This window comes from Muscardinus avellanarius (genome assembly GCF_963383645.1).
Source record: "Muscardinus avellanarius genome assembly, chromosome: 1".
Classification (NCBI taxonomy): domain Eukaryota; kingdom Metazoa; phylum Chordata; class Mammalia; order Rodentia; family Gliridae; genus Muscardinus; species Muscardinus avellanarius.
In genome coordinates, this window is record NC_137786.1 from 123,260,423 (window position 1) to 123,280,765 (window position 20,343).

At 53.4% G+C, this 20,343-nt stretch overlaps 1 protein-coding gene across 1 annotated transcript; it reads right to left on the minus strand.

Moving 5' to 3' along the window:
- Nucleotides 1-11,092: 11,092 nt before the first annotated feature.
- Nucleotides 11,093-19,370, minus strand: IL10RA (interleukin 10 receptor subunit alpha; the record flags this gene model as incomplete). The annotated part of the gene is made up of 7 exons (XM_080695826.1): nt 11,093-12,004; nt 13,108-13,229; nt 14,748-14,898; nt 15,531-15,700; nt 16,528-16,712; nt 17,319-17,439; nt 19,304-19,370. The coding sequence occupies 7 exons, from the start codon at nt 19,368-19,370 to the stop codon at nt 11,093-11,095; spliced, it is 1,728 nt and encodes a 575-aa protein (XP_080551952.1).
- Between the last annotated feature and the right edge of the window lie 973 nt (nt 19,371-20,343).

The window sequence follows — 20,343 nt, forward strand, 5'->3', positions numbered from 1 at the left end:
ACCTGGCTCCTCAAGGCCTGCCCCAGTGTTAGAGGGCAAGAGTTTTTTCTGGATAGTCCACCAGCCTGCAGCACGAGAATCCTGGGGAGAATTGGGCCTCTGGGGACAGACTGGCCAGGCAGCCACAGCTTCTCATGAATAGAAGACGCAGCTGCCACTGGGGACAAGGACTGGCCAGGGGCTCTGAGCCTGCAGGAGTTGTTGTGGGTATCCTGCAGAGCTGAGTGTGCCGGGCACAGCCAGCGTGGGCAGAGCCCCCGGTTCCAGACAGCACTCATCGTGGCACGTCCCAATTGCTTCCTCTCAGAGGGTTGTCAGCAGGTCTGGAAAGCCAGTCACGTCTTCACTGGGCAAAGTTCTGTGGAAGTAGAGGTGGTTCTGGGCCTGGCTTCAGCCTTCCAGCTAGGGGCCACCTTTCTGGGAGACAGCGCCGGGGACTTCACTCAGCTGGGGCCCACTGTGCTTGATTCTGGTCCTTTCCACCCTTCCCCTCTGGCTGCCACCTGCCACCCCGCCATTTCCCTATGCAGGCCTGCTCTCCCTACTCTGAGAGTCCTCCATGCCTCCAAACATGGTCCACTCTTGATTTTGATGGGCAGTTCTGAGAACAATCTAGAAACATGTTCCTGGCACCTGGACTCGTGTGCTGGGGTGGGTGTGAGCACAGGGGACACTGTCTCCTGGTTCTCTGTGTTTTCCATGTGCAGCTTGCTGGGAGGTGGAAAAGGTGGAGCCAGTGAGGAAGGCAGGAAAGGCTGAACAAAACAGATAAGAGCAGGGCAGCTAAGAACTTGCTGTTGCCTGGGGGGCAGCAGAATGATTTACCCGTGAGTCACCACTTCTTCCTTTGGCCCATGACCTTCAGAATGGGGAGAGGAGCTGCTACTGGAATGTTTGCCTGGTGGGTGTTTAATGCAGAGTTGTCCCTTACAGGGTTGCTGGGCAGCTGGGGTGGAGGAAGGCAAGAGAAGGGGTCCTGCCCTGCTGAAGCTTGCTGTCTGAACTGCCAGTGCTCCAGCAGCAAGACAGCCAGATGCCAGGGACCATACAGGGTCGGGAGGGGGTGAGATATCATGGGATTTTTCTTCCCACCCTCCAGTCCCCAGTGGCCTTGTTTCACTCTTGCTTTGGGCTCCAGGCGATTGTAGAGAAAGGGAGGAGAGGGGCCTTGTTGGCTCTTGCCCTGTTGTTTTCTGCCAAGGTCTGGGTCGTCCTCCAGGATAACCAGGTTCTGACTTATCAAGCTTAGTCTGGAGACTTGAAAGTCTGTACCGGGCCTTGTGTCCCTGAGTAGCTAAGAGTGGGGAAGAGCCTTTTTAATAGCTTTGGGCCCAACCCTCAGTTCCTTGAAGGCGTCTTGTGAGGGATGGAGAGGGGGGAGATCACTGACTTAGATTTCAGCTCTGAGGGCTGGATCCGTTTTTTAGTCCATGGATATCTAATGTCACTAATACTTTCAACAATGCCCTGTTTGGCACAGATCTTGGTTCATAGTCCCTGCAGGACCACCCAGGGCCCTTGGAAGCACTCTGGACTCAGCGGCCTAGAGGAAGGTGAAAGGAGGATGGGCCGGGCTGGAGGGCCTGGTCCCAGGGCTGGCAGCTTCAGGTGAGGACGCAAGGCCAGCTGCTGAGGGCTGGGAGAACGAAGGGTATTTCCCATCCTTGGAGAGGAAGTGAGAGTGGACTACTTCCTCTTTCAGGGGCCCTCTGACGTGCTCCCTGCCCCCTGTTCTCCCCCTCGTGTCCCTCACTTCCCTTCTGCAGGCCTCTGCCTAGTGCGGCTTTCTTCACCCAGCCAGGGCCCACCCTAGGACTCTGCATATTTTTATTTTTTATTTATTTATTATTATTATTATATTTTTTGCAGGTCTGGGGATGGAACCCAGGGGCATTCGACCTCCGAGCTATACCACCTGCCCTATTTTTTTATTATTTATTTTGAAACAGGGTTTCACTAAGTTGCGGAGGGCCTCACTATGTAGCTGAGGCTGGCCACGAACCATGATCCTCCTGTCTCAGCCTCCCTAATGCTGGGATTACAAGCGTGCACCACCATGCCCGGCCTTCTGCATGTTTTTAGAGGGCTGGAAAGGGGAAGGTTCCAGTGTGTTCTGAAATGATAACGGAGCACAGGCCTAGAAACCTGGCTGCGGGTCTGCTGGGCTGGGCACAGGTGGGCACCCAGGGCATCGGCAATGCCGGCCTCCCCAGCACCGCCTTCCCCGCTCTCAAAGTCTCTGCAGTGTGCAGTGGTATGAGCCAGGGCCACCATGCAGCCAGCCGTCCTTTGGGCTGGCACCCCGGCTCCTCAGCCACTCTGCTCCTCTCTGGTGCCTTGGCCAGGGCTGCTCTCCAGCCTGGAATGCCTGCCCCTCCAGCTACATCCTGTCTCCATGGTGTGGCCAAACCCTGTCTTTCCTGCAGTCTCTCCCAGGACTTGAGACCAGATGCTGCCCGTTTGATCCCAACTGCAGATAGCCATGATTCCTCCTTTTGTCCTGCTCCCCAACCACACCGAGCCCTTTGTGGGCACAGGCAGGTCCCACAGGTCTCTAGTAACACTAACACTGGGGCACGTGGGAGGCACTCAGTAGACGTGTGCTGAGTAGACTAGAAGCATCCATGGCCTTGACCTAGGAGAGGGCAGCCCATGGCCAGAGGAGGCGGGGCTGCTTGCGCGAGGCCAGCTGCAGAGCCAGAGCACTCCATGCACATTGTTACATTTTGAGCCTTGTGCAGCCCTGTGACCCTGGGACTGTTCTTGGCCCCTCTTTCCATATGGGGAGATGAGGAGGCTTAGAGAGGCACATGCTTTGCCCAAGGCTCCATGGTGCCCCCAACCTCATCGGAGTCTGAGTGGTCTGTGGCTACATGGACGCCGTCTGACCTCAGGACTGAGCAGGATGAGGACTCTACACAAAAGAATAAAGTCTGGTCCTGAAACTGCCCTGTTATGTCTGGTGTCCACGGGCTGATCACTCCGCCTTCCTGAGCATCTATTTTGGGATCAGAAAATCAAAAGATTGGATCATTTTTTTTTTCAAGGCCTGTCCTGGATCTTACCCTCTGTATTCTAAAGAAACCTCTGTATTCTTAGATGTATCTTGGCATATAGTCTGCTCAATACGCAATTAAAAGGTATAGCTACAAAGTGTGGCCCTAATTCTCTACTTCATTAAGTGGTAGTTGAAAAGACCCGTTGCAGTTCCTCTTGACCCCAGATCTCAGATTCTCAGCCTCTCCTGGATCCTGAAGAGATTGGGATGGGATCCAAGACTGGGCTGTTCCCAGCCAAGCCCCTCTTCCTCTGGAAGGCTCACATGAAGGTTTGCTGGACCTATGTCAGCACAGGGCAGTCTCCATGTGACAACCTCCCTTCAGCCTCTCATCTCCAAGGGCCAGGAAGCAGAAGCTCAGAGTGCTTATCTGAGAAACGACTTGCTTACAGTCAGACGAGAGAGTCCTTTCTTTATAATCCTTCACCACCGCCTATAGCCTTGGTCCAAGCCAACAGCTACCCTGAGATCTTTGGCTCGCAAGACACTGGCTTCTCTTTCCCATCATGCCCTGGAGTGATGAGCATGGCTGTCAGGGCCTAGGTCTCCCCAGGCCCTGTCCTCAGCTCTGAGCATCTCACTGGCCCCCTCACTTCCTCTTTTACGTTTTATACCTCTCCCAACCCTCAGAGAATCACATTCTGCCTAGTCTTCAGACGAGCTAAACGTTTGCTTCTCTAGGGAGCTTCCTCAAGACCTGTGGATTTTGTTCTCTTCTCATTGCAGTGACAAATACTCGCTGGCGCCCTTAATTTAATTATTTTCATTCATTCATTTAGCATTTATGATATGCCAAGAACTGTGTCTGGCACCACTGGAGAATCCAGTCTCTGTGGAGATCTACCTCGATCTCTCCTATTTCTTGCAGGTAGGGTCAGGGATTCTGCCTCTTCTGAGTTCTCTCTGGTGCCTTCTTTGGCCCTGGCCGTAGACAGGAAATTAGGTTGAAGGATTACTTGGTCCCTTCAATGTGTCTTGGGTGTTGTTCCTGGGTCTAAAAAACCAGCACTTTCAATCTCTCCCCATCCTCAACCACATCAGACCCTGTGCTCATGAGCAGACACATTTCTGGAGACAAGGGCACACACATAAGGTGAGGTTTTCTACATGAAGGAAACTTAAGGAGTGATTAAGACTGTGATGAGGCTCCTGGGGCTCTTTACTCTGGGATCTCCTTTGAGCCTTTAAAGTCTTGTTCCATGCCAGTGGCAGTGGTAGAACTCAGAAGAGTGGTAGGAGTCAGGAAGCCAGAGGAGGCAGATCCCTCTCTGTTCCCAGGGTCTGAGAAACTCAAACTGGGAGCAGATGGAAATATATATATATTTGTGGTACCCCTGGGCATTCTATCTCTGAACTACACCCCCAGCCCTATTTTTTTATTCTTTATTTTGAAACAGGGTCTCACTGAGTTGCAAAGGGTCTCACTAAGTAGTAGTAGCTGAGAATGTCCTTGAAACATGATCCTCCCATCTCAGCCTCCCTAATGCTGGGATTACAAGCATGTGCCATCACACTGTCTATATTTTTAAAAACTGCTTAGTGATCAAAAACCATTCTGAAGTGGTGACATGGAGCAGATCTGGTGCAAAACAGGAAGCTAGTGGCCGGCTGAATTCTCACACTTGGGGACCAGAGGCATGGCAGGAGGTCAACAGACAACAGGTGTGGCGGCACGAGAGGCCATGGCCTGGGTGGGCCCATCTCCTAGACCTCACCTGAGGGGCTGTGGGGTTGCTCCCCTCCCCAAAGCCCGGATGAGGTTTCTTGTACACACAGGGAGCCACCACAAAACAGATGGGTGGAAACTGAAAGGGGCTTCCTCTTCTAGTACAGTCCCTGCCCTTGCCCTTGTAGCTGTGGGCTCCAGCTCTCGCTCCGAGCCCCAGATGCTTTGTGGCTATAGGCTGTTATTGGATTTGGGGACCTCAAGGGTGCTTTCAACTGTGAAGCTGTGAAGCTGTTTCAGAGTGTGGGTGACATCGGTTCCACAGTGCTGGGGTGGGGAAGAGGCAAGTGGAGGCACCTGTGTGTGTGTGTGTGTGTGTGTGTGTGTGCGCGCACGCGCGTGTGTGAGAGCACGTGCATGTGTGTGTGTGCATTTGTAATGCAAATTGAGCTAAGAAGAAGAAAGATAACCTCTGGTTGCCCATTGTGTCTCCAAAGGCTGCCCTTGAAAGGTGCTCAGTGTGTGTTTGTGCAAAGAGTCAATGACTTCGCACTGGACAGGTTCACGTTTCCTTGTTTCCTGGCCACATCCTCTTAAATTTCCTGTTTGGTCTGTAGCTCCAAGTTCCTATGGCACCTAGGAGTTGTAGGGAGGATAGAACGAAGGAGACTAATCATGGTACCATATGACTAAGCTAAGAAGGTGGCAAGCCTAGCCAGGCAAGGAGGCAAATGCCTGTAATCCCAGTACTTGGGAGGCTGAGATGAGAGGATTGCAGGTTCAAGGCCAGCATCAGCAATTTAGCAAGGCCCTCAGCAAGTTGTACCAAAATGTGGTACATTTTGATAGAACCCTGTATCAAAATGAAAAATAAAGAGGGCTGGGTGTATCTGCTCAGAGGCAGAATGCCCCTGGGTCCAATCCCCTAGCCCACCCAAAAGAGGGAAAAATAAGGAGGAAGAGGAGGTGATGTCAGTGGCAAGCCTGAGAAAATGTCAGCTTGCAGTTCTGGATGGCCTGCTTTCTCTTAGGCTCAGCCTAAGTTCTCCCAAGCACCTGCTTGGCCTCAGTCAGCCATGCTCATCATCAGCACCTCACGCTGGACATCCTGCTTCTTCAGCTGCTTTCCAGTGCTGCATTTACACCAAGGGGGGAATTGTGTTCATTTGTGCATTTCATTTATTTACCAAAAAAAAATATTACATACCCATTACTGTGTGGTAGGCATTCGTGGGGTGCAGAGAATGCGGAGGTAAGTGGAGAGGGGTCTCTGCACTCAAAGAGCTGGTGGTTAAACACGTGGACTGCTGCCTGCCCAAGGAAAACACCCTGCACAGGAAATTAATTAAAGAAGTCATTTGAAGGTGCCTATCTCCATTTGACAGATGGGAAGGCTGAGGCCCAACGCTGCCCCAACAGACTCACCCAGAGAACAGACCCTGCCTGAGCTGGGGGGAGCTGAGGACCCAGCCCTGAGGGTCTGTCCCTGCGGCACTCTTCCTCCTCTCTGGGGGCTCCTGCCTGTTCACTTTTGTGCTTGGGCATCGCCAGGTCAACAACCTTGCTGCGGCAGTCCACTGGCCTGAGTGACAGACATACCTCAGCATGATGGCCCAGCCTTCTCCTCCCCCACAGCACCAGACGCACGGCGCTGGCTCTATTACACGTGCTCATTCTCTTTGCCCAAATGTGAGTTCTGAGCTTATAGTACCTGCCACAGAACTCAATTCTGGAGTCTTCCTGCCTCCGTGTAGTAAAATACAGTAAGTAACTGTTTGGCTCCTTTCAATTTGGTCTGGCAGATGTGCATCCACAGCTGGGTACTTGGCATGGTTCCAGGCACCGTGGGCACCCAGAGGCCTGTGGCATGCTCACTCTTTCACTCTCATGGATGAGACGGTTGTGGGAATGCAATGCAGTGACTGTGACATGCTGGGAGCATATGCAGGGTCGGAGCGACCTAGAGTAGCCTTGTAGAGGACCCTGGATCCGGGGAGAGCACTACGGGACAGGGAACCAGCAGGAACGGAGGCCTCTGGGCGTGCCATGGAACGTTGGGGGTGGCTACAGGGGAGAGGTGGAGAAGGGAAGAGGGGCTGGAGTTCTCCTATCATGTGAAGACACAGAAATAGGGTGATTACAAGCCAGAAAGATGACCCTCAGGAACAGAACCAGCTGGCACCTTGATCTGGACTTCCCAGCTTCCAGGTCCTGAGAAATAGAGGTATGCTGTTAAGGCCCCCAGGCTACCGTATTTGCTATGCCAGAGGTAGGACAACCTCCCCTGCTCCTTCTCTGCTTCCTAAACTAATTCCAGTGGAATTAGTTTCTTTCAGGGAACTGGTCACAGATGGTGATAATACTGTTGGTGGGTTTGTTTGTGGATGCATGCCTTTATAACCAGCTGTCATGCTCCTTGAGGCCAAACCCTCTGTACCAAGGCTAGCCATTGTGTCTGGAACACTGTAGGTGTTTGCTGAAGACGTGAAGTGCTGGCCACCATAAAAGCTTCCAGTGGGTCTCCCACTTCCTGTCTCGCGGTCTCTGAGCGGCGCTTTGTGAATTGTCATTTAGAAGCCCTGATTTCATCCCACCCAGCCCTTCCTCATCACTGTTTACTGAGTCCCATCATCCTGCTGGGAGTTTATGGGAAATTAACTGCAGTTAAGATCAATTTGGTAGCTGGGAAAAGTGCTGCGGGTCATTAATAACAATGCACTTAATTTGAAGTTGTGGGTTTGCTTCAAAAGAAACCCTCAAACCCACGAGTACTGCAGGAAATGAATGAGTCAAGCTTCCTAGTACCCAGTGTCCTCTAGCTTGGGTCCTGATAAGATCAGCGTTGACTGCCTGGGCCTGCCTCCCCCACCCCAGTGTGCTGTCTCAGGTGGGCACGGCCTACAGCTCCCCTCTCTGTGATTTGACTGCAGGATAGAAGAATCTGCCCAGCGGTGTGGGTGCAGTGGGGGCTTTGTTGATGGGCCCAGATGTTGGGGGTTGTGCTTGCTCTGTGATAATGTGTGTGTGGGTGCAGGGACAGAGGTATCTGGGGAGGACAAGGGAGTCCCTCGACTACAGCTATTTACACACTTGGGAAAACACAGTTCAGCAGAATTTCCTCTCCCGTCAATATTGCGTGCCTTTATAACCAGCTGTCTAAGTAGCTCTCTCCTACTTAGAGGAAGTTCCCTTAGCTCATAGAAACACAGAACCACGTATTCCTCAGCCTGGAAAAGCCCGTTGCTCAGCTGAAGAACAGTTGGGGCCTTCTGTTGGGGACTTTAATCCAACTTTCAGAGAAGTATAGAAGCACCTCACCAGCCTGGCTGCCAGGAAGAGCGCTCTCGGCCTCTCTGCGGCCCTGGCCTGCACCGAGAACTGCTCTGATCTGAGGGCTGCAGACTCTCACTGGCTGTGCACCAGGAAGTGTCCGGCTGCTGCCCCAGGGCTTGCCTCCTTACTCATCTGCCTTCTGCTGTCTCTTCTAACCCAGCTGGACCAAGTTCCTAGAAGGGGACACTCCCTCTTATTCTCTGAATGTTGACATCTCCCTGGTGGTCAGTCTTCATCCTGCCTCCCTCTTTTCAGCGTGAAGAAGCCATTTCCATGTTCCTAGGAGAGTGTCCACTTCTCTTTCCAATCCTAACAAGGTGCCTCCCCCGGGGGAGGGGGGGCAGTATGATCAAGTCCAAGATGGCTGGATAAGAGTCCAGTTCTGACGTGGCAAGGTGAAAAGGCATGCTGGAGATGAGGTATCCCCGGGTCACCTCCTGGGGGTCCAGGGTGGGACAGAGCACTGCACAGCAGAGTGAGGCTGTGGGCCCTGGTTTGCTCTACCTGCTGGTCTGAGCTCAGGGAGGGTCAAACCCACTTGTGGATTTTCCAGAAAGGAGCAGGCTGCTTTTAGAACAGCATGCACATGGCTTCCACAGTCCTGTGCAGTACCGGGACACATTCCAGGTGAGGCGAGCCGGAGGCAGCTCCAGGAAGGCCAGCGCTGCTGTCCTCCTCCAGGAAAGGGGCTCTTCCAGGTTGTCAGGATCCACATCACTGCCCTGCAGTGTACTTTCCACCAAAAGAACCCTTGAGCACAGTCCTTATCTCTTTCATTTTCACCCATTTCCAAGAAAACTGTTTCTCTTTATAACCTTAAATAAGCTAGAGGTGGTGGCACATGCCTGTAATTCTAGTACTTGGGAGTCGGTGGTTTGAGGACAGCCGCTGCAAGTAGTGAGACTCTCATTAACCTAAGGAGACCCTGTTTCAAAAAAAAACCAGAACAGTTCTGGGGGGTAGCTTAAAGGTAGAATGTCCTTGGGTTCAATACACAGCACCCCCCACCCCGCCCACACACACAAAAGCTAATGACAGCTGTTTCCCCCTAAATACCACAACACCACATGCCCAGCACCAGGCTCAACTCTTTATATATGTGATCTCATTTAAACCTCAAAACTTCACAAGGAGAATCAACATCCCCACATTCCCAACAGGGAAATCAGGAGCTTCAAGAGAATAAGCCATTTCCCAAAGGTCACAGGCAACATATGCTAGCAAGTGATCTTGAAGTTGGTCAGTCTAATTTGAGCCTAGAATTTCAGTCTAGCAACGTCACATACCTTATTCATTATCACCCCAATTTCCACCTACTATGTCTTCACCAACCAATGTCGGCAGAAATCTAATTGGTTTTTCAGGATTCCATGGTCCTCACAATTTATTGGAATAAAAAACATACATCTCTCATTCACAGGCATGTTCAAATACATCTTCTCAGTAGGACCTTGCGGCCCTGGGGATTAGAAAGTCAGGCGTTCTTTTCCAGTTTTATGGAAAAGGAAACTGAGACTCAAAGAGTGACACACCCAACGTCACACAGCTAGAAACAGTGGGTCAAAACAAAGACCACAGGGCTCTTGAGAGGCCCTGAGCTTTTTTTCTGTGTGACTCTTCAATAAATAAATGAACAGAATAAATAAATAAAGCTATTGAGGGAATCCCAAGGAATGTTCTGTCTAGCCTGTTTCCAGAGGGAGGTCAGTCATCAGACTGGCCCCGGGAGTGTCCCAGCAGAGTGGCAGAGGTTGTGTCTGTGTCCCTGGCCTGAAGGCCTGTTAGTCACCAAGAAATACAGGGCCAAGAGCTGGCTTTGGAAGGCATTCCACAGACCTATCAGCATCTTTGCCTGGGGTCCGTAAACTGCCTTTGCTTGAACATAGACCCCAAATGGATAGCTGGGGTGCAGGGCCATACCTGCCCTCTGGGCCCCAGTGACTGGTAGTTTCTCTGGCAAACTCCACAGGAGCTGGTAGCCTAGAAGCAAGCTGGCTCCGGACAGACTGGTGCCAGCACAGAGTCTGGTAAGTCCTTAATAACACCCCCCAGAGCCAGCTCAGCTAATACCCACCACGGGAACCCTGGATGATTGAATCCTCATTTCACAGCTGGAGAAACTGACACCCTCTGAGTAGTGGCTGGCTCAAGGTTACACAGTTGAACACAGAGCATTCAGGCCCCCCTCCCAGCGCCTGACCCCTGGGTCTGCAGCTGGACACTATCAGCAAACACAGGTGCAGATCCTGACCACAGAGATGGTGGGAAGCTGGGGATGATGAGTGGCCTGGCCACTGCAAGTATCCCTGAGGAATTTGCTAGAAAGTGTAGGTGTCTACATATGGACATCAGAGACACCCACAGGACGGTCCAAGCCAGGAACCCCATATGGGTTGCCTCTCCAGGTTGTCAGGATTCACATCAAACCAACAGTGCCTCTCACGACTCTCTAGTGATGTGTTGACTGACGAATGACTTTCCGGGGCACATGGACTTTCAGGTCTTCCAGTCATAAACTGTGCCAAAGAGGATTCTCAGAGGAGAAGCTTCCTTACGGGACCACCCTAGAGACTCTGCTTCAGCCTTCCCCCTAGAAATGAGCCTCAGGGGGGTTCTGATGCCCCGTTCTCTCAGTGTTCATTTGCTGGAGGCCCTGTTGCTTACCTGGCCCAAAGAAGGCCTCCCGGTCTGAGGTGCTGTCCTGCTGGCAGCACACCTACACTCCAGAAAACCCTGCGGTTCCCCTGAGCACAGAATCCTCACGCGTGAAGAGAGTCCCATGGGGTATGAGGCATCTCTCCTGCCCTTCTCAGCTCTGCCAGAGTCCAAGGGCCCCGCCCAGCAGAAAAGGCCAATACCACCCACGGACCTTGTCCTAGCCCAGCCAGGCTGCCTCCTCCAGCCCTGTGGGGCTGCCCAGCAGGCTTGCCGAGAAATGCCCAGGCAGGCCTTTCGCTCCTGAGCCTGTGGCCCTGCCCCTGGTCCAGGCAGGGGAGTGGGCATGGCCAAAATTCACAGCAGCCCCTCAGCCTGAGTCACTCACTCGCATGCAAGGTGGAGATCAGCGGCAAGGTGGCCAGGTCTGAATCCAGGCTGCCCAGGAGACCACCCAGGGTGGCCATACAGTCCAGAGGGGCAAGATCATGGGTGAAACTCCAGTCAGATGTCCCTGGGTCATGGCAGCCAGTTAGGCCTGGGAGTGGCCATTCCTCAGCCAGCTGGTTCCACTGTCCAGGTGGGATGCTTAAGGGAGCCAGAGTCACTCCTCGGGGATCCTGCTTCAAGTAGCCCTTGGCCAGGGCTGGTGAGGGCCGGCCTGCCTCAGCATCCAGGCTGGTCCTGAGCCGGCCCCCTGTGGAGGGCCTCTCTTCCTCCAGGCAGCCTGCTGCGGCTGCTCTTTCTCCAGGGCTTTTGGTCTGTTTCACGTAGCCCTGGAATGCCACCGTAGCTGGGTCCTCACGCACCTCGGGCCCCAGGAGACTGACGTGGCCCAGAGTTGAGGCACCTTGTACATCCCCAGGCTGCCTCTCAGAGTTTGGGACCAGGCTGATGCCGCTGTCATCCTTCCCCGGGCTGGCGCCCTCACTCTGCTGCTCCCAGGTGGGCCCTGGGCCAGGGTTCAGGGTGGGCTCCTGCAAGCAGATTCCGCTGTCTGTGCTGTTGCTGCTGCCATGGCTACAGCCATCCTGCAGTTGGGGGTGCTCTCCCTTGGCCACTGCTCTGCAGGCATGGGCATGGGAGGTAGGAAGGAGGAATTGGGGCTCTTCAGTCTGCAGGGAGGGCTTGGCGCTGCCAAAGCCGCTGTCTGTGCTGCCGTGCAGGTCTGAGTTCCTCTGCTCCAGGGATACCTTTGGGAAGGCCTCCTCATCGAGGGGGTGGATTGTGTCCTGCGTCTCTGGCCAGGGAAGCTGGCTGATGAGGCTGAAGGGGCTGGGCTTCTTGAAGATCTGGAGAGGAGAGGCACAGTGAGAGAGGTGGGAGTACCCTCAGGAGCCCTCTGCGGTGCTGCAGAGGGGGTCTGCAGGGCCTGTTCTGTGCTGCCAGGTGTAATCTGGCTTCTGTTTTAGAATCAACCTTCTTTCCCAGCACAATTCTCTGCCCAGGCCAGAAGCAGGAGAAGCTGGTATTCCCGGAGCCAGATGGAGAAGAATGCCAGGCAGAATGGCAGCCCAAGGAAAGATGAAAGCTGCCAGGTGGCCTCGTCTGTCATCTTCTCAAACCTGAGATCTGCTGGGCCCACCCCATCTAGAGGTGTGCCTCAAACCAACTGACAACATTCCAAAGAAGAAATAAATTTATACAATAACTGGAACATATACATCAACTACAAATACCTGGGACCAGCTTCCCAAAAGACTTCCTATGTGTGTAGCCTGATATATGTTGTCTATTCTGTTTTCTTCTAACCTATCCATTTAAAAAAAAATTTGGATATGAGACACCAAATTAATTTCTCCCTCCCAAGCGAGTTTTGGGAAATGCTGCTTAGTTCTTGCCAAGTTGAGTTTGAGACCCTGGCTTGCTACAGATGTGTCACTCCTGGAGGGGAAAGAGGGCCTGGCCTCTTCCACAAACTTCTCTCCAGCGTCACCTCTGAACCTGCTCCTTCCCTCTGAGAGTCCCAGCCCCCTTCCTTCTCTCCTGCTGTGGCACTGCTCAGGGCCACTGGGGATGGGAAGCTGAGCTCCTGCCATGACCCTGTGCATGGAACAACCTTTCTGTGTCTCAGAGTCCTCACTTGTTTAATAAGAATAACAGGCACTAATACACACGGCTGGCCCATGGCCAATTATTATTATTAACAGATAATAATTATTATTATTAACAGATAATAACAAAATGGCTCCCAGTTGCTAGGTTCATAACTCAGCTCAGGACTGGGCTTTGTGTTTTCTTCCTTCCTCTGTTCCGACGGGGGCAATGAGGTGCTCCTGAGTGGAGGGGAGCCCAGAGGTTGGAAGGTCTGGGAGAGAAGGAGCTGTCCAGTTCCTTGGAGCTCTGGAGTGTGTGTGTGGGAAGGGCGGGACCCTGGCTTCCTCGCGAGACTCACCAGCACAGCGGGCAGCTTCCTCCGGTGCTGCACGTACAGCTGAAGGACCAAGCAGTAGGCCAGGGCTCCGAGGAGCAGCAGGATGGAGGTGAAGATGATGCTGAGGTTGGTCACGGTGAAATCTGCATGCCCAGAGAGGTGCGCTTGTAGTCTGGCATTGCGGGATGGTGCGAGACACTTCCGCAGACCCTGTGGCTATTCTCAGTAACCACTCGGTGAGTGGTCCCTCCAGGCTACCTGCTCTAGATGTGTCTGGGTTCCTCTGAATCCCTGCTGACCTCCCAACTGTGCCCTGAAGCCCTCCCTCCTTAGACACAGGGGCTCTACTTTCAACTGTCTGCACAAATGGCAAACAGAAACAGGGCTGGATGATACAGCATGTAAGAATGGCGGCTCTGGGGGCAGCCAGACCTGGGTTCAAAGCCCAGTTTCACTATTACTAGCTACTTGTCTGGGCCTCATGCCTCAGATGGGGCAAAGCTGAGATTAGAACACAACTATGCCGGGCGTGGTGGCGCACGCTTGTAATCCCTGTGCTTGGGAGGCGGAGACAGGAGGATCAGGCAGGTTCAAAGTCAGCCGCGCTGGCTTAAGAGACCCTGTTTCCAAAAATAAAATAGGTCTGGGAGTGTAGCCCGGACGTAGAAGAGCTTCCGGGGGGGGGGGAACCCCACAACTATTTCTTGCACCAGTGAATGAATGTATGGGACCTCTCAAGACTGCCCACACCTGGTGCCTCCCTCTACAGTGGTACTTAAGAGGCAGTTGTTGCCCTCACAGGTCCGGCCTACACGGGCTAGGGTGTGCCTGAAGCTCCTGTTGCCGCCAGAATTTGGGTTCTTCACACAGTGGCCTTGCATTGCTAACTGCTGGGTCCTCTGGGCACAGCACACTCCGCCCCCTCAGCCAGGCAGCAACCCCACCGCGGCATCCTCTCCTGCCCCTGCCGCCCAGTGCTGATTGAGAGAGCCTGGGGCGGGATTCGCTGACTTCAGCAGCTCTTTCTGGGAGTCGGCTCCCTTCTGCTTCCTCTGGTAGGAGGAAGAGCAAGGAGAAGGAGAAGCCCTTCATACTCCAGCTCTAAAGGAACAGCACAAGACAGTAACGAAGAGGAACAGTACAGCTGACTAAGGGGGCCTGGGGTTCCCGGGAAGCCACTTGTGCTCAAGTACAGGAACCCAGAGTCGGAGACCAGTTCTGCCACCATGCCCCTTGCCATCCTGGGAAGCTGCCTATAAGGAGCTTGGGTTCCCTCATGTCTTTTCTTATTTTTTGGTACTGGAGATTGAACCTAGAGGGATTCTTCCTTTCAGCTAGACACCCAGCCCTATTTTAGTTTTAATTTTGAAACAGGGTCTTTCTCAGTTGCTGAGGGTCTTGATAAGTTGCTGAGTCTGGCCTTGAACTTGAGATTCTCCTGTTTCTGCCTTCCAAGTACTGGGATTACAGGTGTGCATCACCATGCCTGGCTCCTTCATGTCTTAAATGGGGACGGTGGCCTTCTCTTGTGGGGAGCATGAGGGTAATGGTTATAAGGGGTAGGGCTGGCACAGGGCCTGGAAGCCACATCCCTGAGTGCTCTCTGGAGGCTGCAGCCCTCCCAGGCCCTCTTCCACCCAGGCGGCAGCGGGGCCACTCACACTGCTGGCTGAGCTGGATGCACTGCTCCTTTGACCAGAGCCCCTTGTTGTCTCGGGAGCCGATGGACGGTTTCACCTTCACACAGAACTTTCCCACCTCTCCGGAAGCTGGGAGGCTGAAGTTTTCCTGTTTTACATTATTGATTATGAACTGAAACAAAACAAGAACAACAATAAAGAAAAGCATCTTGTGCCAGAGGAGCTGCAGGGGTCTTTGCTGCTGTGGCTGTCATCTTTGAGAGGAATCTAGGGCCTAGAGCACACTGGACAAGCGCTTACCACTGAGCTATCCTCAGCCCTGGAGGAGCCTTTAGAAATGACTGCAGACAACCACCTTCAGCTTTCTTTTTCTAAGATAATGAGCCCCGAGGCTATCAATGCAGCCCAGTATCCCTATGATTACCACAACCAGCTTTGCACTTATAGAGAAAAGGGAGTCTTCCATAGAACTGAGGACCATTCCAGAAGTGGCTGGAATCAACTGTGATGAAGGGGAAAGAGGATGGGTTTTGTAGATTTCATATCTCCCACTTACAGGGGTGCCCTGGGTAAGTTGTACAGTCTCATTTCCTCATCTATAAAATGTGAGGAGGTCAGAAACAAATGCTGTCACAGTCCCACCTGGTGCTGGGACCTGGTGGCCAATGTCTTCCCCATAAGTCAAGGGGGCTGGGCTTTGAGGGCTGAGGTCATTTCTCTACTCTGTGTGCAAAGCTTCCCAGTGGTAAACAGAGGCGATCCCAGCCCAGGGAGCCTGGCCCTGTGGTTTGGGGAGCCCCGTACCGTGTAGTTTTCTGGCACCTTGTGAATGGCAATATCATACTGGCGGAAGTGCCTGAAGATGTTTTCGTACGTTTCACCTTTGGGAGCCATCTGGGGCCTGGGGGGCTGGATCGTCCCCAGGATGAAGCTGCCGTCCATTTCTAGCTTCACGCTGCCAACCGTGAGAGTCACTGAGTGGGGACGGCAAAAGCCATGAGGCTGAGGACTGGGCAGGGCCCAGGGTCTTGGTTAAAGCTTTGCCCACCCTGAAACCTAGGTCGCTGTTCCCCAACCCAAAAAAGCATAACAACTTCTTGGAGCACATTTGAAAGTACAGAAGCCCAGAGCCCACTCAGAGCATAGGGAATCTGAATTTCTCAGGCTGGGCCCCAGAGATGTGTTGTTAAAGACACTTCCTAGGAAATGTTTCTACTGCCAGTTGAGCACTGGCACAGGAGCACACATTTGGGAGCCCTTGGCCTTGGGGATCACTGGCTCTAATGGGATCCTACCATCGGAGTTCATCATGCACACAGACCATGTTGGTCCCATTGTGTGGGGTGGCACAGATCTCACTGTATTCGAAGCATGTCCCTTTCTGTTACCCCTCCAGGGAGATTCCGGCCTTTTCTCCAGTGGCACCTTCTCTGAGTTTACCTCCCTAGAAGAGCCTCACTCAAGTGCCACTTGTTTCAGGCTTCCAGATTTGCTTCCTCTCCCCAGGCCCTGGGAGCTCACAGGTCTGTCCTCATGACTCAACTGTCCCACCCGCCCGTGACCTCCCTTTGGTAAGATAAACAACTCCAGTTCCTCTTTAAATCTCAGACAACTCTGGCTACTGTCATCTAATCTTCTCCAAAGTCCTGACTTGGGCCTCTTTGGTCAACTATTTCTCGACTCAGGATGCCTGGCAGTCAGGACCAGCTCTGGGGAGCAGAGAGAAAAGCCTCAGGCTAGAGTTCCCACTGGCAGAGACTCTTTCCCAAAGCTATGCTCTGTTCTGGGGGAGGAGAAGTACCTTCATCCACAGAGAAGCGGGTGTTGGTGATGGTCCAGTTGGAGCGCCAGCTGCCTTCCAGGGCCCGGACTTTGGCACGGTAACCGTTGCTGTGGTACAGGTCCAGAGTGGCCCAGGTGAGATCACAGGACAGTGCCAGGGCCTGGCTACAGTTGGGGACAGCTTCCCAGCGATCTCTTCCGTACCTGAGGAGATATCAGGGTGGGCACTGGGGGTGGAACTGTGTTCAGATCTACCTCCTGCACAAGGATAGCAAGAGGCCAGGGCAGGGAGCTCTCACAGTGGAAACACAGGAACGACCTCAGGGTAGTTCTTCTAGCTCTGGCATTTCATTGCAAGGGTCTCCCTTGGTTCTGGGACCCTGAACCAGCTTCTCTGTGGCCTAGAAGGCTCTTAGATGGGAGTATGAGTAGCTCAAATGTCCTTTCTGCAGAAACACCTGCCAGCCTGGCACCATCACCTCCTTGCTCCTTTCTCCCAGCTACATTTGTGGTCCTTAGGGTTTTGTTGTTCTCCAGCCATACTGCAGATGCTTCTCCTGCTCTTCAAGCTCATGGAAAAGTCTGGAGGGCAAGGGCAATAGCTTGGCCTTCTCACCCAAGCTCCCTGCACACTTGGCACATGGGAGACCCAACTGGCTCCTGTCAACTGGGTGGACATGCATCAGGGCCCCTTGTGGTCTGACCATCACTAACAAGGCAGGTAGCTTCCTGTGAAAGGGAAGCAGGTAGAGATGGAGCTCCCTCACCCCCATCTGCCTCCCTCCTCCTTCCACTGTCCCTTTTCCTTACTTCAGGAGCTCCACTTCATACCGGGTGCTTTCGGATTGATTTGGGATGGAAGTCCAGTGGAGGACATGGTGGAAAAATTCTGCTTCAAACCATACAGATGGAGGGCTGGGCAATTCTGTTCCTGGGAAGAAGAATATCAACACCAGAGTTAGCAGAGCCCACCCCAAGGAACAAGGGGGAGCATGAATGGTGAAGGGGGCAAGGACTAAAGCGCACTGCTGGGTACGTTATGATGCCCTGTACTGGGCTAAGTGCCTTGAATGATCAGGGTAGCCCTGCACAGCAGGCATACAGAACCTCCATTTCACCAAAAAAGAAATGGAAGCTCGGAGAGGTTAAGTGCGAGCCCAAGGCCAGAGGAGCTGGTAAGGGGCAGAGTGGGGACCTGCATCCAGATATGTCTGATACAGGTGTTGGGCCCTTACCTCACTTCCCTGTGCTGTCTGTGACCACAAGCCACAGTGGTGGCTAAGAAGAGGGAGCTGGGTCTGACAGGGTCCGGGGAAGAAGGCAGGGCCCAGGGCTAAGGCGTCAGCAGCAAGCTCTCAGATAAGCTAGCCTCTGGTGCTGCCCAATCCCTGTCTTGGCTCCAGCACCATCCCAAGGCCTGTCCCCTATCCCACACCTGGTCCTCATCTAGACTCAGCCTAAGACCACCTCTCTGGTGTTCTCCCAGGTACACAGACACTCTGCTTGTTGACATATGCCTGGCTTTCTTCGGAGCTCTGGGGGCTCTCCAAGGTGAGGGCTGGCTCCATTGCCCAGCTTCCAGAGGGCTTTATCCCTAACTAGGTGCCCACCTCAGGCACCAAGGGTAAGGACGACGGAGTGACCCAGCCCTAGCTCTAGACTGTGTTGAGGCTCTGGATGAGAATCAAATTGCTAAGCTGTTTCCACACTGCCCCTCGCCCTCCCTTCACCCAGGACTCTAGGACCCTCAAGCTAGCGAGCACTTGGCAGTGTGATGTTGGGGACACAGCGTGTACAAGGCCAGTAGCCAGTGGGCTTCATTTCTCAGAGCACGCTTTCTTTCTGAGGCTGTCATTTTCACTTAGAAAATAACTCTGTCCCCGAGGCTGTGTTTTTGTGATTGTTTTTGAGACAAGGTCTTGCTAACTTGTCCAGGCTAGTCTTGAACTCGAGATCCTGTCTCAGCTTCCTGTGCCCCATCTCCTGCTTCCTTTCATATACTGTCTTTGAGCCCTAGGTCTGTGTTTCAATGGCAAAACATTAGATGGAAACTGAAAAACGCCCAGTTACATAAATGGATGGATGTTTTACTTTACACTTCACATACAAGTAGTTTTGGTTTCTGCTCTTCTTGCCTGCTCTCGGACCCTCTAACTCTTAGTACTCTCATTAATTTTCTTTCTTTTTGTGGAGCCAGGGATTGAACACAGGGGCATTCTACCTCTGAGCTACACCCCCAAGCCTATTTTATTTTTATTTTGAAACAGGGTCTCGCTAGGTTGATGAGTTTCATTACTTGCTGAAGCTGTCCTTGAACCTGTGATGCCCAACTTTCTTTAATTTTCAGTTGCAGAAACTTAGTCGGAGCTAAGGGGAGGGAAAGGCGGCAGTGGGAGAGAGTTGGGGGTAGAGACCAGCAGGGATGATCAGAGTGGTCGGTACACGTGGATGAGGGCAGGGATGGAGGTAATGCATGAAAGCCCAGAGAGAAGGGAGCTATAAAGAGCTCAGAATCACTCCCAGGGAACCAGAATAGCAAAACTACCGGGGCTAAATTTTTGGTTTGTGGAGAAGTGGGTGGGTGATGGGTTTGGGGCCGTGGCAAAGGGGACTACTGGCCTTGAGCACACGGCTATCCACTCCAACCCGTCAATCTCAGCCCCTTCCACTTCCACCAGTTCTGCCAGCGAGAAAGAGCGCCTGTCGGTCGGGGACAAGGGAGATCAGAGCACCCTCTCCGAGGGCCAGCCCAGCGGCCGCCCAGGGAGGGGAAGGAGTCGGGTCCAGAGTCTTACCGTGCGCGCTGGAGCCCAGATGCAGGCTGATGAGAGCGACCAGGGCCACTACCAGGCGCAGCAGCATTCTGGGCGCGCCGCATCCTCCTCCGCAGCGTCCGTCCCGCGGGCCAGGACTGACACCTCAGCCGGCAGGCATCCGGTCTACCCTCGCGGGGCTGACGTCTAGGGGCGGGGCGTCTCAGGGGCGGGGCCTCGAGACGCCCCGCCCCGTCCCGCCCTGGGAGCCGGTTCCGCCCTGTGGTGGCCTTGCAGGCAGGTAAGGGGGAATTCGCTGTCCTGAGGCCGAAGTCCTCCCTCCAAAGGGCGCTCTCCTCCTGGTCCCTGCTATGCTCCTGCGCCACCGGATCCAAGCTGTCTGGGAAGCGTGTGTGTGTGTGTGTGTGTGTGTGTGTGTGTGTGTGTGTGTGTTGGGGCTCAGGAGGCCAGGGACAGCTTTGCCCCTTTGGTTCAGGGTCAGCTGATCATACACGCCTAGTGGCAGTGGGCCGACTCAAAGTAGAGGAAGGAGGTTGTCCCAGGTGCGAGACAGGTGTGTGATGTGTGTGTGTGTGTGTGTGTGTGTGTGTGTGTGTGTGTGTGATGGCCTGGCCCTAGGACCTTTGTGCAGGACTCTGAGCTAAGCAGACCTAGGGTACACTACACTTTTGGAGGGGGTCCACAACGTCTCCGAGCCTGCTGGGTCTCCCTGGCTTGCCTGAAACTTTGAGGTTGGAGCTAGCCAGTCTCCAGTCAGCCTTCCCTCTAGGTGCACCAAAGATCTACAGGCAGCCAGCTTTGTCCACCTCACTTTTTACTAGAGAGAGACACGCTTGCCATGTTTGTACATGTGCATGAGTGTGCATGAATGCTCCTGCACACTTATGATTGGCAGTGGTGAGTCTGTCTGGATTTGGATTCAGTTGTTTTGAGTATGTGTCGGTGAGTCTATCTGTTGGGTACATAATAGATATGCTGTCCTGGGAGGCTTGTCTTCAGAGGACATGGGGACCCAGCAATTCCAGGCAGGGGTTGGGGTCACCAGATTCTCTGCTCCTGGA